Source organism: Conger conger, chromosome 16, assembly GCF_963514075.1.
Source record: "Conger conger chromosome 16, fConCon1.1, whole genome shotgun sequence".
NCBI lineage: Eukaryota > Metazoa > Chordata > Actinopteri > Anguilliformes > Congridae > Conger > Conger conger.
In genome coordinates, this window is record NC_083775.1 from 24,864,054 (window position 1) to 24,891,987 (window position 27,934).

The 27,934-nt window shown below is 47.4% G+C and overlaps 1 protein-coding gene across 2 annotated transcripts; it reads right to left on the minus strand.

Moving 5' to 3' along the window:
• Positions 1 to 95: 95 nt before the first annotated feature.
• Positions 96 to 27,121, minus strand: abcc1 (ATP binding cassette subfamily C member 1 (ABCC1 blood group)). Of its 2 annotated transcripts, XM_061224842.1 has the most exons (32): positions 26,942 to 27,121; positions 22,871 to 23,047; positions 20,504 to 20,629; positions 19,615 to 19,752; positions 19,274 to 19,399; positions 18,291 to 18,352; positions 17,962 to 18,093; positions 17,390 to 17,626; positions 16,852 to 17,029; positions 15,754 to 15,915; positions 14,862 to 14,954; positions 14,070 to 14,273; positions 13,736 to 13,882; positions 13,026 to 13,110; positions 12,793 to 12,862; positions 12,383 to 12,509; positions 11,929 to 12,105; positions 11,674 to 11,841; positions 11,234 to 11,411; positions 10,782 to 10,820; positions 8,046 to 8,100; positions 7,434 to 7,584; positions 7,064 to 7,271; positions 6,368 to 6,678; positions 5,871 to 6,070; positions 5,440 to 5,566; positions 4,551 to 4,652; positions 3,742 to 3,888; positions 3,331 to 3,489; positions 2,903 to 3,069; positions 2,566 to 2,760; positions 96 to 1,970 (listed from the first exon to the last, which is right to left on the minus strand). In XM_061224842.1, exons 1-32 carry the CDS (start codon positions 26,987 to 26,989, stop codon positions 1,862 to 1,864), a joined length of 4,605 nt encoding a protein of 1,534 aa, XP_061080826.1. In that variant the 5' UTR covers positions 26,990 to 27,121; the 3' UTR covers positions 96 to 1,861. The 2 variants fall into 2 exon arrangements, with proteins under 2 accessions (XP_061080826.1, XP_061080827.1); XM_061224843.1 differs by lacking the exon at positions 10,782 to 10,820.
• Between the last annotated feature and the right edge of the window lie 813 nt (positions 27,122 to 27,934).

Below are 27,934 nucleotides of genomic sequence, written 5' to 3' on the forward strand. Positions count from 1 at the left end.
ATTTATTTTACTATGATTGCGAGTTGGCATAATTATGGGTTTCCGATGGGCTAGGGCGACCACGGACGGCAGAAATAACATCACAATTCAACACATTGAGTGTTCAAGTCAAAAAAGTATTTATATTTTATCCATTGCACTCATGTCATATCTTTGTGCACAAAGCGTACAGCTGCACACTCTCCCATGAAAACTGCCTTACAAACAACTGGCGGGAGGTATTTAACCCACAGACTAGAGACGCGTCTATTGGATTTGTTCAAAATCAGAAGGTAAAGCAATACATTAAAAACATAAGAATCAAAATTCAACATATTTTAGCTCTATTGAGGATGCCATATAAAAAAGTTTGGTTATAGTGGCCCCTATATGGGAGGTAATAAAGGCTGATGTGACTTTAACTGTACACGTACAAACAAAGTGGTGTCTGACAACTATGTACTGAAAACAGAAATGCTTGACACTTGTGACCTCAATTCCTGTCATGGAGCCAAGTCAAAGACAAAATAATTTATTACGGCCTCTACACATCACCCTGTAACATTTCCTGGTATGAAATAAACATACGCAAAAATATAAACTGAAATTTACGCATAAGAAATACAATATTCCTATATACAGTAGTATAAATATGTAAAAGTACAGTTGTCTTTTTTCATTATTTGACCTCTAAAAGCTGAGTAACGTATCAAAGCAAACAAAAATATTTCTGCTGTCAATGAGATTTCAAGACAGAAAAAAATGGCATTTCAGCAAGACTGTACGTGCAGTTGAACTGCACAGTAAGCCTTCTTCAGACTGTGTTGGAGGGGTAGGTGGTCCTGTGATTGTCAGTGGTCCGGTCCTACGTGAACCCCCCCTATGAGCAATGTGGTTTAGTCCTACAGCTTAGAAATGACCATGGAGAAACTGCCAGCTCACAGCTAAATTTAGGACCTCACCTAAATTCACCTCCCCAACAAAATGTACTGTTGCTGGTCTTAGGACAGTTGTGACCTACAACTTAAGCAGTAAGAGGAGCCATTTTGTGGAGTTCACTGACCGAGGAGCGAATAAACACAAAGCAGAATAATCAGGTGTCAGACAAACAGAAAGCACATACACATAATAAAGCAGGAAGTGGGGCTTTCCCACAATGCACTGTAGGAAACCTACTTCCTCAAATTTGAAAACATCCAAGTGTTTTTCACAAATCCGCCCCCACAAACCTGAGAAAAAGGTTCAAATTACACTAAGGGGAAAAGATGTTTTCCGAGGCTTTGAAGTGAGGCGAGACAAACAGCCGCATGGAGTGCAGAATGTCCTTGACCTCGACCTCGAGGTAACGGCTTTTCATCAGCGAGGAACCTCCCTTCCCCGTCAGCCTGTCCTTTACAAGCCTCTAGGGTGCCGCTCACCTGTCGGTCTCTCCGTCTGAAAGGACAGGCGATTGCATAGGACCAGCACTGTGCGGTGCAGCTCAGGGGTCGAAGGTCACATTGTACTCAGTTGGGGGGAAACCTTCAGAAGAGGCCAGGAGTTATGAAAGTCAGGAGGTCCAAACTCTAATAATCACAGGGCGACCCCCACCATAGCAGCAGCGATAAATAAACTTTCAATCCGTCGGATACGAGAAAGTACTTCAAATAAAAAATGAGGAGAAAAAGGAAAAGTGAACGCATCAAGAATAAAAACTGAGGAGTGAAATGGTGGAGGTGAGTGACTGAGGGCGGGTGCGCCGTGGGGACCTCCCCGTTCAGCGGACACCTGCCGGGAGTGCCTTTGGATCTCTACCTGGAGCCCAAAATAAAAACCAGCTCAAAATGAACCAAAAGCAAAAAGGAACAGACTCTTTGGCTCTTCAGGATCTTCACAATCCAAGTCAGACCAGGCCCGAGTCTTTGGCCATTCGGTAAAAGATTCCTTTTTTGGCGATAAGGTTGGTGGGCGAGTCGAATTCTGCCATCTCGCCTTTATCCAGCACCAGAACCCTGCAGGGGGCGCAAGAGAGTCAGTGAGTCTGGCTGCCACAGAACCACGGAGGAAATTGCAGAATTAACGTCGATGTGAGATTTTCCAGGTACATTCAAATAATTAACACACATGCATCATTTATTCACACAAGTCAAAGCAGGCCTTGATTGTGTCATGAATCAGATATCGGGGTGATGATTAAACTGGATGTACAGAGGCAGTTCCATGGGAATTTGGCCAGGATACTGAGAATTGCGCCATTGGGATTAGGTAATGGCCAGTGAGACAGAACCTCAGTTTAACGTCTCATCCAAAGGAAGGCATTGTGGAAAGCACGGAGTCCCCGTCAGTGTGCTGGGCCGCTACGTTTCCCAGAGAAAAGAGCGCCCCCTACAGACACAAAAACCTCTTCCAGCTGCAACATGGATATGAACACTGTTATAGAGGCGGGCTGTGCGTGGATATTACAAATATGAGGCATAGCAGGTTCAGAAATGCACATATGAATGAGGTACAGCAGGTGTATTTAATATGAATATGCGGTACAGTGGGTCCATCAATGTGAATATGAGGCAGAGCAGGTGCATGAATATGAGTGGTTATGATGCTCACCGCGTGTAGTCCATGATGGTGTTGAGTCGGTGAGCGATGGTCAGCACGGTGCAGTCCTCAAACTGGCTGCGGATGGTGGACTGGATCAGGTTATCGGTCTCCAGGTCCACTGCAGCCGTGGCTTCATCCAGAACCAGAACCTTGGTCTTCCTCAGCAGGGCCCGGGCCAGACACACCAGCTGGCGCTGACCCAGACTGGAGAGAGGGATGAAGAGTGAGGGAGAGAATAATGCACATTTTCCTATGCATTATACATATATAAATGTTCGAAGACCTTAAACACATCATTATGAGTGTGAGGTTCCGTGGGGTTTTAGGGGTGCCAGGTGAGGTGTACCTGAGGTTTTCTCCTCCCTCTGAACACTCGTGGTTCAGTTTGTCTGGCAGACTCGACACGAAGCTCTTCAGATGGGCCAGTTCCAGAGAGTTCCACACTTCCTGGTCGGAGTACGCATCAAAGGGGTCAAGGTTCATCCTCAGCGTGCCGGAGAACAGGACTGGATCCTGGGAGGAAGAGAATGTGTCAGCACCCACACTTTCTGTTCGCACACACATACACACAAGCACGCACATGTACATACACACACTTACACATACACACAATCCATATTTTACAGCACACGTACACACACTAAAACTTGTGCCAACATACTGCATCATGAGTAATCCCAGCTCATGCTGACTGGTTTAGCTACGGTGTTTGGGGCTTTTGGGTTGTGTGCCCTCAGCCCTGCTCCACTGGGTGCATGATGGCCCCAGGGTTACCTGGGGGATGATGGTGATGTGTGACCGCAGCTCGTGCAGGCCCAGCTCGGAGATGTTCACCCCGTCGATGGAGATCTGGCCCTCGGACGCCTCGATGATGCGGAACAGGCCCAGAGTCAGGGAGGACTTGCCCGCCCCCGTCCGTCCCACAATCCCCACCTGCAACGCATCACACCGGCCAGGGGTCAGGTGGTTTCTTTTTTATTTTCAAAATCCAGGGTGTTATGGTTCCGGACCTCCCTTACAGCAGCTCTGTCTATGCCTGCTACCCATTAAGCAGGACCACTCCCCAATATCTTTCCACAAAAGACCAGGTTTGGAGCAGTGTATCCATTACCATAAAGACTCAAACTGGAGTAGTGCAGGTATGAATAAAGACTGTGGATCTACCCCCCTGGATTCCCCACCCACCTTTTCACCCCCCAGGATGGTGACGGAGATGTTGCGGATGGCCAGCGCCAGGTCTTCTCTGTAGCGCAAGCCGAAGTCCTGAATGTGGATGTGCCCCTTCGTGGGCCAGCCAGACGGGCGTGTGGAGTGTTCCAGCGTCCACTCCGCCTGTGACCGCAACCCAAAATCCTGTTACAGCCACAGCTACAACCAAGCACAGCCACAACAAGGCACAGCTTACCAAAGCCATGTTCACAACCAGGCACAGTGTACCAAAGCCATGTTCACAACCAGGCACAGCTTACCAAAGTCATGTTCACAACCAGGCACAGTGTACCAAAGCCATGTTCACAACCAGGCACAGCTTACCAAAGCCATGTTCACAACCAGGCACAGTGTACCAAAGTCATGTTCACAACCAGGCACAGCTTACCAAAGCCATGTTCACAACCAGGCACAGTGTACCAAAGCCATGTTCACAACCAGGCACAGTGTACCAAAGTCATGTTCACAACCAGGCACAAAAGCCACGCTCACAGCATGTCAAAGCCATGTGGAAGCCTGTTAAGTCACAGCCACAATGCAAAAAAACACACATATAACCCATTATAACCAAACCCACAATGCAATATGACCCCCTTCAAATCAAGGTTTAGATGATGTTGTATAATGCATTCCAAAGAATGAGACATTTCAAAAAGACGGGCTGCTGGGCTGCATAAGAAAGAATGACAGAACTGACTGGCTGTATTTGATGGATAGAGAGGACTCCAGAGGTTCGAGACGGTCATGGGGCCCAGTGTAGACCGTGCCCCTCTGTACACACTCACCTCCTTCTCTGTGTCTTCGTACTCCTTCACCCTCTCCACGGCAACGATGTTGGTCTCCAGCTCGGACGACATCCTCACCAGCCAGTTGAGAGATGTGGTGATCTGACCAATTAGAAGACAGACATCGTCAAGGTCAGACTGGTCTGCATATCTCACACACACCTGTCTTAAAATCGACACAGACCTATTGTAGATGTGAAACAATATGAAACTAGTGGGGGTTTTTTTTCTTCTGGTAATAGTCTGGACGGCACGGATGGTGCAGTGGGTAGCACTGCCGCCTCACAGCAAGGAGGTCCTGGGTTCGAATCCCCGTCGGCCGGGGCCTCTCTGTGCGGAGTTTGCATGTTCTCCCCGTGTCTGCGTGGGTTTCCTCCGGGTACTCCGGTTTCCTCCCACAGTCCAAAGACATGCACGTTAGGCTGATTGGAGAGTCTAAATTGCCCGTAGGTATGAGTGTGTGAGTGAATGGTGTGTGTGCCCTGCGATAGACTGGCGACCTGTCCAGGGTGTATTCCTGCCTTTCGCCCAATGTATGCTGGGATAGGCTCCAGCCCCCTGCGACCCTGATCAGGATAAGCGGGTTCAGATAATGGATGGATGGATGGATGGGTAATAGTCTGAACATGCAGGAGTGATGCAGGCAAAACCACACCTTGCCGACTGCACTCCGAGAAGAGGAATATGTCCCACTGAAAACAGCTGCTATTCTGTGGCCAACAGAAGAACTCAAACCCACCTTAGTGATGGGAACCAGGACAAAAGAGTCCCACCAAGGTGGACGCCCGGTCTTCGCTTCCCAGAGACTGAGCCAGCAAGGGCCTGGCTACAAACCCGACAGATCCGAACACTTTCCCTGCATTTAATTTCCCCGTGGGTGGAGCCTCACCTGCAGGGCGTAGGAGATGGACAGGCCCATGAGTCCGGCGCTCAGATTGTTTCTGGCCACGACCGCGAACAGGGAAGCAAACAGCACGATGCAGTTCCCCACAAACTCCAACCGAATCGCCAGCCACCTGCAGAACCAAAGCAGTCAAAATCAGGTAAAGTGGTTTACACCGCCCCGTTGGGCTGGGCAACATTAGAAGGGACCAGCTGGATGGTTTCCGTCCGCTGGGGTGATAGCACCTCATACCACACCACTGACCCCGGCATCAAAACTCATGTATGTGAGAACTGTAGTGTGAAAAGAAGCACCAAAAGAAATAATCATGTGCTTCAGAAGAAGACAACCGGTCATCTATACACGATTGGCCAAACTGATTTGAGGAGATTGAAATACATTAATATATAAATAAACAAATGTATTTCTGGCGTCACCTGTTGGCCACGATGCTGGGGTAGTAGGCTTTCTGGTTGCGGTCGACGCGGTCCTGGTTCTGCCGGATGAAGCGGTCCTGCTCGCGGAAGGCGCGGATGACGCTGGTTCCCAGGAGCGTCTCGTTGAAGTGGGAGTACACCGGCGAACGGCACACCGACTCCAGACGCTTCAGCTGCCGCGACGAAGCCACGTAGAACCGCTGCAACAGCAGAGATACCACTTTTACCTGGGGGCACGATGGACCCTCCCCACCTTTAGGGACACTTTTGGCCAGTGGTCCTCACAACTGGTCCTGGAGAGCCGCAGGGTGTGATTAAAGCAGTACATTGTAGAGTTAACCCACCTCACCTGTTTTTTTTCGGCCTGAATTGGTTGGTGATATTAAGGCGAAAACTAAAACCAGCACACCCTGCAGATCTCCAGGACCAGGAGTGTTTTAGCCAAAGGGCACACCTTTCCCAGCGGGGTCTGAATGAGCTCATTGGCTGCAGCCTACCTGCACGAAGAAGTAAAGCAGGCCGAGGGGCGGGATGATGACAGCCACGAGGGGCGTGGCCACCAGGATGACGACGCAGGCGCCCAGCACGTTGAACATGGAGCCCATGAACATCTTGATGATGTTGGGGATGACCGAGTCGATGGTGTCTATCTCCTTGGCGAAGCGGTTGACCAGGTTACCGCTCGGCGTGCGCTCAAAGAAGGAAATGGGCGACCGCAGGACGTTGTACAGCATGCTCTGGTGCAGGTACCGGGACGCCAGGATCCCGCCAAATGACACCGAAATGGAGTAGCAGAGCACAGAGAGACCTGCACACACCAGGGAGGGGGGTCGAGGGGGAGCACAGATATATATAGCCCATTCACTTCAGTGATCATCAACCTGTGCCACTGTACCATTTTTGGAAATATAACTGGACCTCTTAGATCAGGGGTCTCCAATCTTATCCTAAAAGGGCCGGCGTGGGTGCAGGTTTCTGTTTTAACCCAGCAGTAACACACCTGATTATACTAATGAACTAATCGTGGTCTTTAATCAAGACCTAGATGAGTAGAATCAGCTGTCTTAGTCCTGTGCTAAAACAACAACCTGCACACACACCGGCCCTTTCTGGATAAGATTGGAGACCCCTGTTTTAGATGGAATATAGGGGGATCAGAAACTAAGTTTCGGGGCCCCGGTGGCCGAGCGTACCTTGGGACAGGCCCAGCACCGCGTAGACTGACAGCCGCTTCCGGCTGGAGGGCTGCGTCCCGTTCACCACGGGGTCGTCCGTCCACAGACTGAGCCAGTAGTTGGAGGCCAGAGAGGCCAGGTGATGGGTGAAGAAGAGGAAGGCGCTGACGAAGGACAGGACCAGGCCGATGGCCTTCATGTACTCCCAGAACACCGACAGCTTCACCTGCGGAAGAGCGGGCGGGGTCAGAGCTTTACGGGGTCAGAGGCGGATGAGGTCAGAGCTTTACGGGGTCAGAGCTGGTCGCAGTCACGTTAGCACGTTAGCTTAGTGTGTGACAGCACGGATCGAGGGTCCGGAGTTCAGCAGGGTGGGGCGCTCTCTTACCCTGCCTGTGTTGGCTTTGTCTGCATCTGTGAGCTTCCCTGCCTGCTGCGCTTTGCCCCCCTCGCCCACGCCCTGGCTCTTGCCCTGACGGCTCTTCAGGGTTGGTTGCGTGGAGTTAGCCACCGGCACAGAGGCCTGGCCGGTGGGCTTGCTGTGGCGAAACACACAGGTAAACGACACATCACATCACACTACATAGTACATTACATTGCATTCCCTCTTATTAAATCATAAAACATGAAATGACATCAAAATCATATAACATCACATTATGTGCACCTGCCACATGCTTATTGAAAGTGGAGATCATCAGTGTTCACAAATTACGATTTGCAATTAACAATTTAGGGGACACATTTAGCTAAAGCAACTTCTGTCAGGAAAGCGTGTCTAGCATTAGCAGAGTCAGCTTCCTGAGAACATGATCATAGACGATATCATTACATCATTATCATTGCTTTCCCATTATATTACTTTATAAATATAATTGCAGCAACAGATTTCAGGGCCAGTCCATGTGAACATATCTATCGGGGGGGGGGGGGGGGGGACTAATATCTGTTTGGCGGTGTTTGCAGGGGCTGTAAGGAAACCCCCGTACCCGTCACTCACCCCAGCAGTGCAGCTGGAGCCCCGTTCTCCTGACCCTTCTTTTCCAAGGACACGTCTGCAGAAAAACACCCCAGTCAGTCAGCCCCTGTGCACTCTGCCCCAACTCCACCCACCGCATGCAGTGAACTCAACCGGCCTTCTGCGCAGAAGGCAAAGGGGTAAACAACCCGAGCATAGACAAAACAGGGCGCTTCTGAGCTTACAGTTTATAAATACTACAGGTTCATCTGGAGGTTGCATGATATGGAAGCTTAGAAAAGGCCACCAAGTATAAGGCTAAAATGAGAGTAAACACAGAATTTAGGTTGTGAATGAATTTATATTGTTGCATATCCCCCAAATGTGCTGCGAGAGGCTGAAACAGTGTGTGAGTACAAGTGCGTGTGTGTGTCCCTGTGTACATGTATGCGTGTGTGTACGTGTAAATTACAGTGTCATGGTAAGAAAAGACAGAAAAACCTCAGAGGGAACACTGGCACACACCACCCCAGCAATATAGCTCCTCAATTGCCACGAGATGTAGTGTATGTTTCTTTTGCAGTATGTATGAAAACTGAGATTCATTCAGATACAGTTCGAAAGATATAAAAAAATGAGGAAATAAAGAAAGAAAAAAAGCACAAGTATTAATTATCTGTTCAAGTAAGCTAGAAGACTAGCTAAGCATTGCAGCGAGTTGGCATTATCTAGCTGCATTATTATTTAAAGCTATATAATGCTACTTACTTAGCGTTACATAGCACACTGTACTTACTGTAGTTGAGAAGGCAAATGTTTGGTGAGTGGTGCTAGCTAGAAACTTTAGCTAGCTCTAAGTAGGTATTAACCTACCAAATAGAATAGCCAAATATATATAGCTACGCATATTAGCCATCTTGCTTTATTTACTGCTAAATAAGTTAGCAAGCGATGCATTATAAAATCTACAATCTCTGGTATCACACAAAACCTATCTAGCTAAGTAACTAGCCAACTAACTCCGATAAATACATAATAGGCATCAAATGTTCATATTGGCACAGTTCCACACAACCAAAGATAGTGGGAATCAGTTGGAGAAGTTGGCTGTACTGGATGATACCATAAGACAGTTAACTATCTGCATTCTGTTCAGTGGTTCTGAAATGTTTTTCTGTATCACAGCAGCTCAACAGAATCAGCTAATCTGCTGCTAAATGTCCAATAATAATGTATAATTTTTAATCCCGCCTTAAAAAACCTGAATAATTTTTCACTGATAGCCAGAAGGCATCATTAAGAAAATCCATGACCAATAAAAGCACACTCTTGGTTGCCAAGAACAGTCAACACCCTGTTGAAAAGGAAGATTTTCAAACCGGAGACCCAGCTAGCTACCATGCATTTCCCAAGTGTGTTTATGACCAAAACCCTGCCATTCTACAGAAAATCCTAAATCCCTTGCTCCAAATGAGACCCCAACATCCTGTGTACTGTGTACACTAGCATACGGTGTACATGAAGTATATTTGAGAACATTTGACCTCCTTAAATTTATCACACAGTATACTCAACAATCACACCCAATAGTATTGAAGGGCTTTGGTTTATTTACAGCAATGGTTCCAAAACCTTTCCTTAAAATGCACAGTGTCACCTTAATCAATCCTTATTTGGACACCTGATTCTACTAATCAGGATTGCAGTGAAGACCTACAGGACAGAAGATCTCCAGGAACATGGTTGGGAACCTTATTCCAACCAAAATTAACACCTGGAATTTTTTCAATGCCCAGGACAGTTCAGAGCTGCAAACCTCCAAAAACCATGGCAGGGCCTGAGACCACGAGCACTACTGAGATATCAAAATGGCGCAACCTCACTGAACCAGGCCAGGAGCCACTCCGAGGCTTATTTGGCTAATCTGCCATGTTGCGGTGCATCAACAAGCCCGACAATCTGGGATGAAATCCGAACCGGGCCAGCGGCAACTGCAGCCAGTAGCTGACGCATAATTGCCGTCATCCAAGGTACAGAAGGGTCAAATCAGTTGGTTTGGCGTTTCACCGCTCCCTGGGCGACCCCCACTGGTCGGGAGGGTGCTCGCGGGTATGAGATGACTTCCTCCGAGTCAACTCCACGGGAGCTCAGCTGCGGGCTGCAGTGTGGATAGAAGCAGGCCGGCAACACCATGCTTTTGAGAGGAGAACCTCTTCACATGCTCGATCCCTTCACTCCGCCAAAACGGCAGCGAGGGATCGAGCATTAACTTGATATTCCGTTTTACGGGAGGAATTGGATGTAGTCAGCCCTACGGTGGGCTCCAAATGTTTGACGTTTTAAAAAAAAGAAAAAACCCCAAACAGGCCAGTCTACTCATCACATGCAGAACGTGCAACTCCAAACATAGATACTTCGGTACTTGAAGGTAACTCTTTTGGAGGAAGTATTCCCCAGAACGGGAAGGGCAGAATGGCAGGTTTCAAGGCCAGTTCAGATCAAAGAGCACTCAGAGTGAACTGCTGCAGACAAAACGTCAATTATAATTTGTCACGGAAACAATAATTTAGTGTGCTGGTAATCCAATCCTTATTTTTATGCAGACTGTGTAGGCTCTCAGTTGTAATATTTATGTTTAAAAACCTCATCTCCTCCGCTCTTGCAGTTTTGATCTGAACTGGGCTGAAGGTTACGTTGAGTTATGCATGGTTATGTGGGGTTATGGTTTTCCCCAGAGAACAGCCCAGGTGCTCCTAATTTAAAAAATCATCCCCAAACCTGTTTCCCCATCCTCTTCCTCCTGCAAGCTGGACTGCTCTGTACACACACACACACACACACACACACACACACACACACACACACACACACAACAGGGACAAATGGGTAAAATAGTCAGCAGACAAATGGGTAAAAGCCATTGAATGAAAGGGAAGGCCCTCTCTGTCTATTGTCTTCAACAGCAGAGTTTGCCAACACAGCTAATGGAAAGGTCCACATAATCAGCTACTACCAATACTGCTGCGTGCCCAAAGGTTGCCGGGCCAACCCCTTTATCTGTACAACAGCTGTGTGAAACAGGCTCAGGAGCAATTTCATTTCCACAGACACCCGCTCACAGTCTCTCTCTCTCTCACACACACACACACACACACACACACACACACACACACACGGATACACACGGATACACACGAACACACGAACACGGACATGCACACAGGTCTCACCAGTTTCCTCCTCCCCCTGCTCGTTGTTGGCGTAGGTCCGGAGGAATTCGGCGAAGGCCCCCTGCCGCCCCATTAGCTCTGGGTACGAGCCCATCTCTGTGATTTCTCCCTCCACCATCACCAGGATCAGATCGGCCTGGGGCAGGAAGCTGAGGCCGTGGGTCACTAGGATACGCGTCTGCGCAAACACAGAGTTTACATTAACTACTGGACACATGTTTGCGCATTCCATGCATAGTGCATACTTAAGTAAAGACTACTGCATGTGAATAAACCCACAGAAAAATGATATTAACAAAAAAAAGCAGTTTTATCTTTGGATGCCTGCTGTTACCATGCCCATTTAAACCAAACCTATGATGAATGGGCAGCCCCATGTTAGGGATTCTTTCTGATGTCACGGTCCGGCCTTCCTCATGCGAAAACAGAGACGCGCTCACCTTGTCCTGCAGCAGCCCCTGGGGGCCGACCACCTTCTCAAAGATGTGCTTCCCCACGTGGGCGTCCACGGCGGACAGGGGGTCGTCCAGCAGGTACACGGCCCGGTCGCAGTACACCGCCCGGGCCAGGCTCACCCTCTGCTTCTGCCCTCCGGACAGGTTCACGCCCTGAGAGGAGGAGGAGCACACCGTTTCACCTGAGGCCCCGCGTTTATTCACGACTCGCTAACGCCCGGGCTGAGCTCCGACGCTCACCTTCTCCCCGATCTCGGTGGCGTCTCCAGCCGGCAGGATCTCCAGGTCGGGCATCAGAGCGCAGGCCTCCACCACCTTCCAGTACCAGCTGTCCTTCCGCTCGCCCCCGAACACGATGTTCTCCCGCAGGCTGGCGTTCTGAATCCAGGCCTGCTGGGGCACGTAGGCCACGGAGCCCTGCAACAGACCCCAGATCAGTTACCGACCAGCACACAGAGAATGAAGCGCTTATGGGAACAGATCCCAGATCAGTTACCGACCAGCACACAGAGAATGAAGCGCTTATGGGAACAGATCCGAGATCAGTTACCAACCAGCACACAGAGAATTAAGCACTTATAGGAATACATGCACGGTACATTACTGAAGGGGAGTCTTACTGGGGTGCCTTTATTGGGGTACAGGGGTGTGAATGGGTGCTTTAACCCGGTGTGTGGTGTGTTTAGGGGCGTACCCGCATGGAGACAGACCCCTCCTGTTTGTGCATCTCTCCTAGCAGGGCAGACAGCAGAGACGATTTCCCCGAGCCCACGTGGCCGACCACTGCAACCAGAGAACCTTCTGGAATCTGTACACTGATCCTGTCAAGAGAGGGGAGAGGTGGGACGGGGCACAGTGGCAGAAATCCAAGATGGCACAACGTGGGAACCGATACAAGTGTGCACTCACAGGTTTCTGGCACAAAAGCTCAAAAAACAATACAAACAGTACAGTAATTGCAGCTGTCAAGTTAGTGCCTCTGAAAATCAATAAACATTCATTTGAGGCAACTACACACTCCCTCTCTGCATTCATTCAACAACTACGGACATAATAATCACTGCAACAGCAATGCTAACAATAATGATAAGGCCAGGCTCACACCTCTTCAGAGTGGGTGGGTCGGTTCTGGACCAGCTGAAGGTGCTGTTGGAGACAACCACGCTGTTGGAGGCTAGGAGAGAGAGAGGAATCTGGGCTCAGGGTGCAGAACAGACACCCATCATGCAGGGACAGTCTTTGCACCATAGTCTCACACATACACACACACACACACACACACACACACACACACACACACACACACACACTAAAAGCAGACCAAAGCAGAGTCTCACAAGCAGTGATAGCAGTGTTATCCACGCTGTCCTCCAGCTCCTCGTGGGACAGGAACACCCGCAACCGCTTCAGGGACACGCTGGCCTTCAGAAGCACAGGATGTACAACATGGCAACAGGAAGTAGAGTATCATAACAGGAAGTACAAAGAGGCTACCTGAAATACAGCATGCCTTTGGATGGCACAAAGTGGCTACAGGAAGACAGTCATGGGCAGAGCAAGTCCAACATGGTGATAGTACAGCATGGCTCGAATAAAGGCACTCTGTTAAGGTTATTCAATCAACTGTATAGGGCAGGGGTCAACAACCCTGTTCCTGAAGATATACCGTCTTGAAGGTTTCCACTTCAACCGTAATTTGGCACACCTGATTCTACTAATTAGCAGCTCAATGAGATCTGAAGCTGTTGAATGAGGTGCACTTTGTTATTGTTGGAATGACAAGATCTGGTAGATCTCAAAGAACAGGTTTGGTGACCCCTGATATAGGGGATGAATCTTGATAAAATGGCTGACAAGCGAGTTCCCCGAATCGTCATCGAACTAAGCAGCCCTGAAGGAAGTACTGCTGCTCACAGAGCGGCTTCCCCAACGCTATCGCAGTGCCACCACGTTGCCACTAGAGGGCATAAAAAAGGACACTTGTAGCTCAGAAAGACTGGAGATTGCCGGAGTTGGGCAGGAGGGCGAGGTCGGGCGTGACACTGACCTCCACCATGCTGCTGATGACCATAGGAAGCATGCTGAGGGGGAAGCGCAGCAGGTTGAAGAGAGCCAGAGACACGAAGGCCTTCTGAGCATCCAGAACGTTCCGCTCGTCTATCAGCACGTACACCCCAAACGTGGACAGCGCCACCTGCAGGGGGAAGAGCAGGCGTCGGTCTGAACAGCACGCTGCGAGCCCATTGTCTGTGTCTGTGTGTTTGTGAATGTGGAGCTTAGGTATATAGCGTGTGTATAGTGTATGGCGTATGGGTGCGTGAGTGTGAGTGTGTGTGTGTGTGTGTGTGTGTGTGTGTGTGTGTGTGTGCATGTTCTCTCACCAGGAAGGGTGCGCAGACCCAGGTGAAGGTGGAAACGGCCCCCAGCATGGCGCTCTTTTTCAGCACGCGTAGTTCACTCTCCCGGATCTCAGACACCTTGTCCTTGAAGGCCAGCTCCCAGGCGTACAGCTTCAGAACTTTGATCCCGTTCAGAAGCTCGTTCATCAGCTTGATGCGGTTATCCTTACTCTTCATCTGGGCCACCTGCGCAGGAGCGAACGTAGCGCTGTTCAGCATCGACGCAGAGCTCAGTCCTGCCACAGCTCACGGCCCCGAACACACGCACGCGCCCACACACACACACACACACACACACACACACACACACACACACACAAACACGCGCCCACACACACACACACACACACACACACACACACACATACATACACCGAGGACCATCCAATACACACACACAAACCGAGGACCTTCCAATAGACACACACACACACACACACACACACACACACACACACACCAAAATAGGACCATCCAATACACACACAAACTGAGGACAAATCAAGGACCCCCCAACACACACACACACACACACACACACAGAGGACCATCCAAGTCCCCTCATGCTCACCTCACATCCTATTTCTCCTCTACCCTCATCTGTTCTTCATCACGTTTGTTTTCCTTTCTTTTTCCGCAGGACAGGAAGCCCGCTGTACAGGTTTTATTTGTACTCAACGAGCATGTTTGAACTAGTTGTGCATATGCGTGACGAATTTCATCCTTTTTCCCGTACAATAAATAAATAAAACCAGAAAAGGACAGCGGCCTCACCTGGAAGGTTTTGTTCTTCATGGCAATGACGGCGTTGATTGGGAACATCAGCACCATGACAGCCACACCAGCCAGCACAGACGGGCCCAGGGTCTGCACAGAAGGACCACAGACCAGGACTTTCACTACATGGCATTACACACGTATCCATCTCCATCTACACATATTTATATATAACACACTTTTGTGTATATTCCTCCCACACCATGGTAGTTTTAATAAACTGGTACTGGGTGCTCAGTTCATTACTCTGAGGAGAAATAGCACCAACTGGGGGCGCTGGGGCACAGTTTTTGGAATCTGTCCTTGTCGGATAAACGGGTCTAACTGGTGGCCGTTGGATACACAGGTAGAGCCATCTTTCCCGATGAAAAGGTCATGAAACCGCCCCAAGATGGAAGGTCAAGAGGAGCCCTGCTGGCACTGAGGGTGGCATTCATTCACCCTGCGGTTTCCCGGGGAACGCCACCGCTCCGTCAACAGGTTTGTTGATCGGCCGGAAAACACCACAGCAACGGCCATGCCACAAATTCCCCATCTAAGGAGACTTAAAGACTTTCAAACAAACAGGGCACGTCTCCATGACAACACAGACGAGAAGTTACATGCGTCAGAAGAAAAATCGCTCCAGGAATTACGGCCATTTCGAAAGACCCGCTGCCTGTTGCTTTCACTTCATTATTAAACCATGTTTGCCAAGTCCGCAAACAAAAGATGAAGGTTCAATTTGTTTTTCCTGGCAATACCTTGGATGCGCGTGTATGTGTGTGTGTGGGAGCAGATGCAGTCCGGCACAGCTGATCCGGGATCAACTTGCCCAAGCCTGAATCTGCCAGAACCATAAGCGGAGAATGACCAGGGCTGATCCAGAGTCAGTGGCAGCCGCACTCACCTGCCACAGGAAGTAGAGGGCGAGGATCACTTGCAGGGGGGCAGACCAGACCATGTTGATGTAGGTGATGAGGTCCATGAAGCGCTGGGCGTCCACAGACATCAGGTTTACAATCTCACCCACAGTGGAGCTGCGCCGAGCAGCACTGGTGATGACCAGGGCCTGCCACCAGGGGGAGACAGATCACCCATGTGAAAAACAATGCGCTCAAATGTACCTGAACAAGACTACTTCATACTTAAGGATACTTGAAGTATAGTTAAGGTTTGTAACAAGTATGCTTAGTTGACCCTTTTTTCACAAGGGCAGACACCACCAGACAGAAAGACATGAACACACTATACTTTTCCACTTTGTTCAGAGAGCAGGATTACAGATACAGGTCAAAGTTCACATTAGCTGGCAATTCCCGGATTTTGAATTTAACACCTTTCTGGAAATTCGAGCTGTCAAAAATAAATAAGTGAATAAATATTTATGGACTACAGTCTAAACAATGGCTTTTATATTCCAAATACAAATTTTGTCTCAAAAGTAATAATAACTTTATCTGCAAAGCTCTATTTGCCAAATCGACCTAAAGCATGAGACAACGGGCTCAATCAATTCTGCATGGAGAGGCTGCCGGCAGGAGACACTTATGTTTTGAAATATAGTAGTCCAGAAGAGCAAGATTATACCTTTTAAACTGTGAACATTAGTAATAGATCTGGCTGGAACTTTAGAATTTGTCCAACAAACAGACGCCTTTCAGGACCGTAGCGCGAAAACTGATACAGCATGAACTCAACAGCACGCAGATAGTGCCTGGGAACTGAACACCTGGCCACAACAGCGAGATCCGTGCATCCACTGAGAATGCGCTGCCCTCTTGACCGTGTTACACGGTACTGCCCGTTACCCCTCAGTGTTTAAACAAACTAACGAATATGAACGGGTCTTTAAAATGAGAATTTTAAACTTTCCAGCCTGTTCCGGTGACTGGCCCCATTTGATTCTGACCGCATCGAACCTCGGTTATCACATCACGACGACGCCTGAGGCAACAAGGGTCAGCCGAGCTGGAAAAACGGGCAGGAAACGGAAGGGCCGGCTCACCTTCCTGTACACGGCGCCCACGATAGCAGACCGCAGTCGCATGCCGGTAATGAAGCAGACGTGAAAGTACTTCTGGAGGATGAGCGTCTGCACACAGGTGCACACAAACAGCAGGGAGGTGTAGAAGTACCCCCGCCAGGAGGGGGCGCTTGAGTCGTTCACAAACTCAATCAGGAGCCTGTCGTACCGCAAAAACAAAATGAGTTTTTTCTCTGAAGCTAGTCAAAACACCACCAAACTTAAACTGCCGTGAATGTCAACTTGACAACCACCTGTCGTTAAAGACTTGCTTCGATTACTGAAAACACGTTTCAGTTCTCCAAGAACTCAAACTACCAGAATTCACTGCTCCACCGCTTTCCGTAAATTGTCGCAAATAACAAACCCAGCTGCAACTACTCATTCTTAAAATAAGTTCTCCTTTCAAGAACAGTGCTATGAGCAGGTAACACTGAAGCCTTTCGTTCTTTTTGAAAACCAAGCCCATCAGTAGACACGGGCTACGACAGTCAGTGCGCATGTTTGCGTGCGCGCTCACCTGAGGATTAAGGGGCCCATGAACATCAGGATGTCGTGGATGATCTTGTAGAAGGAGCTGACCAGGAAGTAGGGGCCGAAGGCGCGGCAGAGCGCCAGGAAGAGGGAGGGCTGGCGGCCCTTCTGCCCGGTCTTCACCAGCAGCACCTCGGCCTCCTCGGCCGGCCGCCCCGCCGTCCCCCCCGCCTCTCCGCCCCCCGCCGACGTCTTCCCTAAGTACACGGTCCCCTCGGACAGCCTGGGACACACAGGGAGAGGGGGCGTCACATGACACGAGCTAGCGAAGCGGGCGTGCGGGAGTGGCGCATGCGGTGTGTTTGTGTGCAGTGAAGCGTACTGAACGAACGAGTGGAAACGGCATTCCAGCAGGAGCCACTACAGGTTTTAGTATGAGCACGGTTCTGTATGGAGAGGAACCTGCTTCCAGTAAAACATGGAGTGGCTCAAACCACTCCACACTGGGAGTGACTTCTACATCCCTGAGAGGGGCTGGTCCTATGGCCAGAACACTAGGGACACAGGCAGAAGACTGAACTCGGGTTTGTTTGCTAAGGGAGACCTGTGACCTCTGACCTCTTGGCCTTGTTGCACTCGTGATGCCAGGAGTGCACTAGCTGGGGGACGATGGCCCGAGACTGATCGGCTGAGTTTAGGGACCACAGGTCACTCTCCTCCAGGGGGCGCCGGTACCCGCGCACCATCAGCCTACAGAGGAAGACAATACCTGCAACATCAGATACTGTAGATAATGCATGTACACGCATGCACGCACGCACGCACGCACGCACGCACGCACACACGCACACACACGCATGCACGCACGTACACACACACACACAGCCCTACAGGGCTCTATGGGGGCTAGGGGGGTACCCTAACCCCCAGAGGCAATTTGTTCCTACCCTGTGATCCACCAGAAGGTAATCTTGGACAGGAAAGAGGCTCCCAATTCAGGACAGGGGTTCTGCAGGGAGGAAACACACAGAACTCAGTCCTTTTGTGCATTTCCACTATACACTATATAATGCTCACTGTGTCACTGCACTGCTACAACACACCTCTCACTGTGTCATTGCACTGCTATAACACACAGCTCACTGTCACTGCACTGCTATAACACACAGCTCACTGTGTCACTGCACTGCTATAACACACCTCTCACTGTGTCACTGCACTGCTACAACACACCTCTCACAGTGTCACTGCACTGCTATAACACACCTCTCACTGTGTCACTGCACTGCTATAACACACAGCTCACTGTCACTGCACTGCTATAACACACAGCTCACTGTGCCACTGCATTCAACGTCAACGTCAACAAGAACAATGCTAACATTCTCAGTTTCCCAGGTTTAAAAAAGGCAATCAGAGGGCTTAAGCCTGATTTATGCTTCTGCATTTAATCTATGCAGAGCCTGCAGCGTGAGCATTTCTACTTGTGCGCTGGGGAGTCTGCATCGCTGTGCAATTACACCACCAAAACACTAGTCGGTGGTTGGGTTTCCATGCCGCAGTGTTGAGTTTCTTCCGGTTTCTTCGTGTAATTCAAACAATGGGCGTGTCTGAAACAGCACAAATACTGCCTTCATATGAGGAAATGCGATGCTACCAAACGGACCAATCACAGTTGTTGTGGTATGCGTCGCCGTGACGTGTAGCCGCATTTCTGGGGAGGTGCACGTCAGGTTACGCCGTAGGCTCTGCGTACATTCAAGGCACAAGTATGAATCAGGCTTAAACACCACGTGCCACCAGCAACACGCAAACCTGTCCCATTCCCTAAGGCAAGACTGTTCTGGAACACTGTGAATTACGACTCCTGCTTCCGTCTCTGCAGCCCCAGGGCCGCGGAACAGTAACGGCACGACCCGGCGTCACCCACCGGGTCTCGGACAACCTGGGAGAAGAGGGGAGGTGAGTCCGACAGGCAGGACAGCAGCAGGGAGAGCAGCAGCAGGGTGAAGTAGATGTAAAAGGTGCTGTAGCGGAACGCGTCCACGTCAGACGGCTGAGAGACAGAGAGAGAGAGGAGATGAGGACCACCCATTTGCCAGCGGTTACTGTACATCGACAAAACACATTGAAACACCCCCCTCCCCGACGCACTCCCTGGCCCCGGCCGATGCGCCGACCGTCGTGTTCTCGGAGCAGAACACACCCGCAGTGCAGGGGCCAGGCCCAGGGGGAGCACAGAGCCCACGGGCGTAAAGTGCGGACGCTCACCTGGCTGAGCGCCTGCAGGATCTTGGAGCGGAAGGAGACGGTGGCGCACAGCACTGCCAGCAGCCAGAAGACCAGCATCAGGCCTGAGGACTGAACTCCCTTCATCCGCTCGTACTGGACCAGCCACACCGTCAGCAGCTACATGCACGAGCGCGCGGACACATGAACACACGCGTACAGAGATACGCGCGCGAGGACACGGACACATAAACGCACACCACACACGTACACGGAGATAAGACGCACATACACAGAGATACAGGCACAAACACAGAGATACACGTACAAACACACACAAACACAGAAACATAAGCACACATATATACACACACATACACAGAGATACACGCATACACAGAGATACACGCAAAAACACACGGACACATAAACACACACGTACACAGAGATACACAGACAAACACACAGAAACATAAACACACACATATGAACCCAGGTACATAGACCAACGAAAATAAACACAAACATACATGCACACCACAACAGATACAGGCAGAAACAGAAATTATCTTGTGATTGTATCTGTAAGATGTATGATTTCAATCAATGTAAGATTTCACAACTAGGTGTGTGTATGAATTGTGTATGTCTATATGTGTGTGAGTATGACAAATGCATGTGTTTGTGTGGGGTGCGTGTGTACAGGGTGTGTGTGTGTGTGTGTGTGTGTGTGTGTGTACAGGAGGTGTGTGATGTAGAAGTACAGGGGGCGTGTGCGTGTGTGTGTGGTGTGTGTGTGTGTGTGCGTGCGTGTGTGTGTGTGTGTGTGTGTGTGTGTACAGGAGGTGTGTGATGTAGAAGTACAGGGGGCGTGTGCGTGTGTGTGTGGTGTGTGTGTGTGTGTGTGATGTAGTACAGGGGGCAGACTCACCATTGTGATGCCGAGAATGGTGGGACTGACTAGGTACACGGGAGCTATAGCAACACCTTGGTTTCTTTCCCAGAAAGAATAAAAGACATCTGCCCAGCAGACAACCCACAGCAGCAGCCCCAAAACCTGCAGGGGAGAGAGCAACCGGCTCATTACCCAGACATCCAGGAAATCATTATGCCTGTGATTAGCTGAAAACAAATCCTTTTAATTCCTCAGAAACAACCTCTGCATCATTTAAATTGGCAATCTGAATGAGGCTGAAGGAATCTCCTGCACCCATTTCCTGATATTCTATCCACACATGGGCGTTTGAGCACAGCGGAGCACGCAAAGCAAGGCTTCGTTGAACAGGGTGCTACCGAACTACTGAACAAAACAATCCCTTTCGCCCTCATCTTAAGGCACCTTAAAGAAAGGAACACTGAAAGAGAAAGAGAAAGGGTTGAGGGTTGATGGGAATACAGTACATCAACAGGTGTGCTGAAAGCACAAGAGGAAAGTACAGTTCTAAGAGCTAGAATTGACCCCAAGGATAAAAACCTGAACCCTGTAGATAAAAAGAGTTTACACAAGCGCGATCATTACATGGATAATTTTAAATCACAAGCTCAACTACAGTCGCAGATGGTGGTGGTTTTTGAAGGTGGATGGAGATAGATCTTGTGACCTGTATGACAGCCCTTCTCTTGTGACTCACACCGAAGAGCCAATGGTGAGGAAAAGGGAAGTTAGCATTGACCTAAAGGGCAGGAGATGCATGTCCCTAAAGGGCTAAAAGCAAATATCTGCACGCAATGTTATGCTATATGCTTGAACTTAAGTATAGATTTAGACAGGGACACCAATCAATTTGGCGGATTAGGAATTATACAACTGTTCAAATGCCTTCTTCTCTTCTCTCTTATTTTTCTCTACAAAGCAAAAGAACAAATTTCCACTAACTCAAAACAGGATTTTAGTTCTGTTGTGACACAACAGAATGCAAAACAAAAAAAAATAAAGTCGCTGAACGATAAATGCAAAACGTTGTCCGACACAGTCCTGTCAGTATTGACGCTTTGCTGACGGAGCATAAATTAGCCTTCACTCAAGTGCTGAGTAACGACATTCAAACCCTGTGCTTCCAGGACCTGGACTGAGAACCACTGATCTTGGGTCACCGGTACCTCCTTCCTCAGCCAGTATAACTTCCCCCACAACTTGCATTAGATAGCTTTTTTCATATGACTAAATATATTCTTGCAAAAGGGCAAATATGCAAAATGAAGGTTTATGCCCCAGGTCATGACTGTAAAAAAAAAATCCTGTGTGAAATCCTGCCTCACTCCAAATCTGCCCCACTATGGTGGTGCTCTAGGAGTTTTCCCAGTGCTGTTTCTCAAACTGTACGCTCCACCTCAAGGGGTGGAATGGACATCTTTCTCCTGAAATCTCTTTGGATGACTGAAATAGGTCACCTCAAGGTAATCATTTCTGACTTAATATTCATTCATAATAAAATAAAATATTGCAATCATAAAATCATAAATCAAAAATCCTAATAAAATAAGAATTCTTAATAAAGCCATTTAGCATTCATTCAGTGGATTGTAGGCAGAAAATAAAATTCAATAGTGACATCTGTTCATTACATCACACTTCACAACAGAAAACAAAGCTCACATATGAGCAAAATTTCAATTTCAAATTCACATTCCTGGCAGCTACAGGAGCATTAGCTAGGTAGACAACTCTGGATTGAGCAGAGCAGAGCAGATTAGAACCAAGTCTTAATTACTCAACCACGAACAAGGTGAAGATATTTGTGATCTGTGATATTTCCTGGAATGCTTTACCAGCAGACCAAGATAGACCTGCAAAACCAGCTGCAGGCAACAAATGAGACTGCCTACATGCGCTTATTTACATGTTATTATTGAAACCGAATTAATTAGAACAGGCTACTCTGGTACGCCAATTAAATATACCCTCTCCATGTGTCAATAAGAGGTTACCAAGGCAACTTTATTCAATCGTCACTTCAATAACAGACCCCAAAAAATAAATACATGAATTAATTAAAATAAATCATACAACCTCAATCACATAGCAACAACTACAAACAACCAGACTCATGACCGGTATGTTTCACAATCAGACTGTCCAACACAACCTCGGTTTTAACAATGAGTCGGCAAGATCCTCGGCATGTTTCACACACAAAGTAAAAATGAAGTGCAAGACACAGGCATGTAAGAAATTCAATTGCGCCCTGAGAGGCGGTGAAGCGGGGACAGGGGGCGGAGGAGCTGGGAGAAGAAGGAGAGGGCAATGAGGAGAAGGATGCGGTGCGGAGACAGAGGCAGCTGGGTGACCCAGACTCACGGTTTTGGCTTTGTTGAGGTGGGTCATGCATATGTACCCTCTGTCATGGTGCCGCAGGTGCAGGAAGTAGAGGGGCAAGCAGAGCCAGAGGTAGATGCAGGGGACCCACACCAGCACCGTGTTCTGGAAGCACTGGGTCAGGTCTGGGTTGGAGGTGTGCCACGTCCGGTTCCAGTCCTGAAAACGAACGCCAAACAAAACAAGCAAAGATCAGATATCCGGGCCTGGCTGGGTCTCCTGCTGTAATGACAGAGATTGGGGTCTTATCGGGGTGGGGTGGGCGTTGTGTGTTCCATGTTCCATAGATCAGTTTTCCATTACGCTTCAGTCAACAAAAAAGACAGCAGGGTCACTAAACTAATATTTACCAGAGATAAAAAAATTTTTTTAAAACTTAAAAAGCACCGTCAGGGAAACACAATTAAATGCAGGTTTAAGGATGAAGTGTCATTTAGCAGTGAAACTAACATGACATTTACAATCCCCTCCAAAAGTATTAGAACAGCAAGGCCAATTCCTTTGTTTTGGGGTCGAGACAAGAATTTCAGCTTTTGCTTCCTGGTAATTACACCTCGACTCGATGTGTTAAACTACTTAAACATAGTGCCTTTGGTATCAGACCAACCAATTTTTAGGTGAGCAAAAGTATTGGAACAGATAGAATTTAAGTAAATGAAAGTACATAACAGTTAATATTTGGGAGCATATGCTTAAGCTTGCAATAACGGCATCAAGCCAGCGACCCAATAACATCACCAAACTTTTGCATTTCTTCTTCTGTGATGCTTTTCCAGGCTTTCACTGCAGCCTCTTTCACTTGCGGTTTGGTTTGGGGGGGGGGGGGGGGGTTCCTTTCAATCTTCTTTTCGGGAGGTGAAATTCATGCTCAAACCAAGAGTAGACATTCAGAACTATTTACTGCTTAACCAATCAATCTAGCAGGACACAACTGGACAACAGGAAACGCCTGTCAGTCACATGTTCCAATACATTTGCTCACCTAAAAATTGGGCGGTCTGATATAAATGGTGATATGTTTTAAGTTGTTTAACAAATCTTGACAAAAAAACCAGGAAATAAAAGCTGAAATTCGGATCCGTCATCTGTAAGGGTAATTTTCTTAATTTATTCTTAATTGACAATGTGTGTTAACAAAGGCAATCACATGATTACAAATAACTTTTTAGTGATTTATCCTTATTACTATTAGACCACTTTCTGAATTAAGTGCTTACTATGAGTCTTTCTCTGTCTCTCTCCAGCAGACAGACAGCCTTTGACCTAAATGTCTCTGCTTCTCAGCTAGCACATTCTGGTCTTACAGTAAGGTCACCAAGGGGTATTCAGAAGACAAAATATTGATAAATGTTCATGGCCAGCTTCATGTCTTTTTGTTTTGGTAAAGCCCCCCCCTTCAGGAAAAGTGTGTATAATAGTCTTACTGTGTCTGATTCAAATCAGAAAGCCGGTAAGCTTCTCACGTTCTGTAATTTCTTTGCAAATAAATACGAAAGTTAAACTCCAGTATAGCTATCGTTGTTTTTACTGGGATCTGTTTCATCAGATGATGTTCACCTGTGAAATGTTAAAAAAGGCATTTTACCCTAACACATCTCATGTACATCTTTTGACCTCAAACTCCATTGTCAAACAAACCTTGCCGTTCCAATACTTTTGGAGGGGACTGTATGTATGAAATGTGAGCTTGAAATTCTCCTCACAACAGTGGAACAAAGGCTACTGTACACCGCAAACAGTACTCTCGTGCAAGTATACTAAACTTCCACATAGCCCTCTCACACATAAACAAGCTATTCAAACACCTCACGTAACTTGCTCTGAAGTAAATGTCCAATTTCAATAAAAAATTGACAGCTTTGTAAAGTGCCAACTTCGCACTCCTGAGCCAAGCTAAGACACTTGACCTCCCCTGCAGTTTGTGATTGTATAAATAATCTCCTTTGCCTTTCTGCAATAATCCCCTTTGTTTTAGTAATAACGTTATGGATGTAGCTTGAGATTATTGTTGATTTTAGAACAAACAGAAATGTGCACACACCTATCAGTAAGGGGACTGATGCTCAGATAGAGAACAAGTTTTCAATTCTTATGAGTTCAGACCTTTAGGAACTTCAAATGAACAAAGATCACTCAACTGCACAACCATTGTGAAGAAGGGTCAGCTACGACTTTAGTTTCTGAAGAACTTTGGCATAACCACAAAGACATTGGTTCGTTTTGAGAGATCAAAAACCAGTGTGTCCTTGATGGATGCATAATAGCATGGTGAGAACATTGCACTAAAAAGGATCAGAAATTCACACAACAGGTGTGAACAAAGACAGTTTCACCCTAAGGCATTTGAATCTGTGACACCAGAACTTCATCAACTATTATACTTCATTAATCATACATGTTCCCGACATGGTTTTTGTGTTATAAATGTTTTTTGATATTTGCTGGATGTGTAGTGGACACACCCCTCTTTAGTGGACACTACACTCACTTTTCAGCGAGCTGTAAAAACTGAATTTGCCAGCAGTCATGGTGACTGTTACATTTTGTTAACATTTTAAAAGTTTATTCGCCCTGTCATATACCCTCCCCCGGTCCCATAACTGAGGCCAATGATGTCAATTATGAGTTTATTGCACTGTTTACTGTATTCTGCTCGTTAAAGAAATGACACTGACAAAAGATGGGCGAGATGCTATAAATTTACTGCTTCTAAACCAGTGGAGATGGTGGGTGTGTTGGAAATGACAATCGCGGTAGTAGTAGCGCCGCTTATTACAAAAGGCAGTGCTGCTCCTGAGGTTAAGTTAACTCATTAACTCCAGGGTGATCACATATTTAGCCGTTAAAAGCGTTGTCACGCAGGTTGCTAGGTAGTAAGCATTTCGCCAGCATAAGACTTAAAATAGCTAGCGAAGAATTTCAGATGTACGATGAATTAGCTAACATCCGTTGACAATAAGATAATCACCAATTGTTGGTAGGATTAGTTTCGTAGCTAAATTTAGGTCGCTAGCAATAGCTGCTAGTGTTAACCCTAACTTGACCTAAGCTTGCAAACGTTAGTCTGGTTCATATTGCGCGCTGCAAATAAAACAAGCTAACGTAAGGTCTAATTAATAGCAAGCATGATTTTATCACCGAAACAATGGATGTAGCAAGCCAACATTAGCTAATTTGTATGCCTAAAGCGAATATATAACTGTTGACTCGGTACAGAATGCTTGGAAAGGTACGAGTCCGGATAATCTAACGTTAGCAAATCAGCCACCAATATACTGACCGTTACCAAGACACAGCCTGACGTTAGCTAGCTAGCTTAACCGATTGTCAATGGTTTAGGTTGCCAGTTAACGTTAACCTACGTCTGATAACGAACACAACAAAACATTAGCTAGCCAGCTAGTCCAGCTCTACCCAACTGCTTAACTTAGCTATCATAAGTATCCTGGTGCTAGCTAGCTAACTTAGCTAAAATAGTTTAGGTAGTTGGTTGTCTGGCAGAGTTTTATGCAGCTGACAGACACCTGTGCCTCACCTGTGCCTACTTACGACGTAGTTAGCTAGGTAACAAAACTAGTCAGATAACGTTCGCTAAGTAAGATAGATCGCTAGCTACTAGACACAGGTGTCTGTCATCTGCACAAACCACTGCCAGCCAGTTAGCTAACTATACTGTAGCTAGCTAATATCATACCTTAATGTCTTGATAGTTAGCTAATGTTAATGTCAGGTAAGTTAATTAGATGGAGTTATGCAACTTAGCTAGCTAGGTCTTTGCAGCTACCATCCTTGCTAACGATAGCTAACACATTCGAAGCCTAAAAGCTGCATGCAAAGATTGCATGCAAATACTTGGAAAGTTCAGCAAATCTCGTTAGGTAGCTAATATAATTATTTCTTGAACCTGACTGTAGCATTAAGAAACATGGCTGACATTAAAGACAGGAAAAGTCACAGCTGCTAGGCAGAACTAGCGTTACAAAAATGACATTTCAGGTAACTAGCGCTAGCCAGCTAACACGAGTATATGCCATGGGCATGTACACGACTTACCCAAAAGGGATCAGAACCGTCGAGACTACAGAATCTGTCAATACCCATTCTCAATTTTTGTAGAGTGGCCAGAAGAAAATATGATTACTTGTGTGTTTCTTGGGTTTCATAACCAGTTCTAATGAAGCTGCTGAATGAGAAAAGGAGCCGGGGAACGCGGCTTTGGTAAGCACTGGCAAAGGAGGCGCGAGGGGGCTGTGCACTTGGATGACGTCAATGTCCATAGCAGCTGCCCATTTTCGTCTAGGCGTCTGTAGGGCAACATACCCAGCTCCAGACTGTGTACGCAAGTTTTTTGTAACTTCAGTAACGACTGCGCGCAAACACAAGTGGTTACATTGGGGGATCAGTGATGGTGTAAACATTAGTCTCAGAATTAACTTAAAGATTTGGTGGGAAATATGTTTGGTAGGAAGTAAATTGTTAGCAGCTCACTCCGCATCATGGAAGATACGCCTCGAGTAACATTTTAAGAATATTCTCAATAAACGTATTGTATTCTGTTCCTGTTATTGTAGTCGCCTACTTAATATCCATTCACTTTATATCTGCTGACGTGCCTGCTGCACCAATGGTCCTATTTATCAGAGATATCATTGATCATATTCAGTAAAGCACATGGAGTTATAGAGAAATGGTAAGATGCATTGTGATATGGATTGAAATTTAGCATGCACCTGGAGTAAAGGCTTCCTCGTTGCCACAAATGTTTTCCTCAATTTTCACATTTCTCTGGCACATATTATGCTAATCGTTTTGAGAGGGCTGATCTGCAGATCTCCAAACGGTTGGCATGCCAACAAATCTGTGTTTAATCACCAGAATGACATTGGTACTTTAATGTCTCACTACCTACAAGCCATTTTCTGTTTAATATAGAAGGGGTTTAAGCCTATGTTTTAATGCAGTTTAAATTAAATATATAAAAACTACTACAAAATGAAGAGCAGCATAAAAGCAGCGAGGAGACTTTTGCAAGTTGGCAAAGTATGA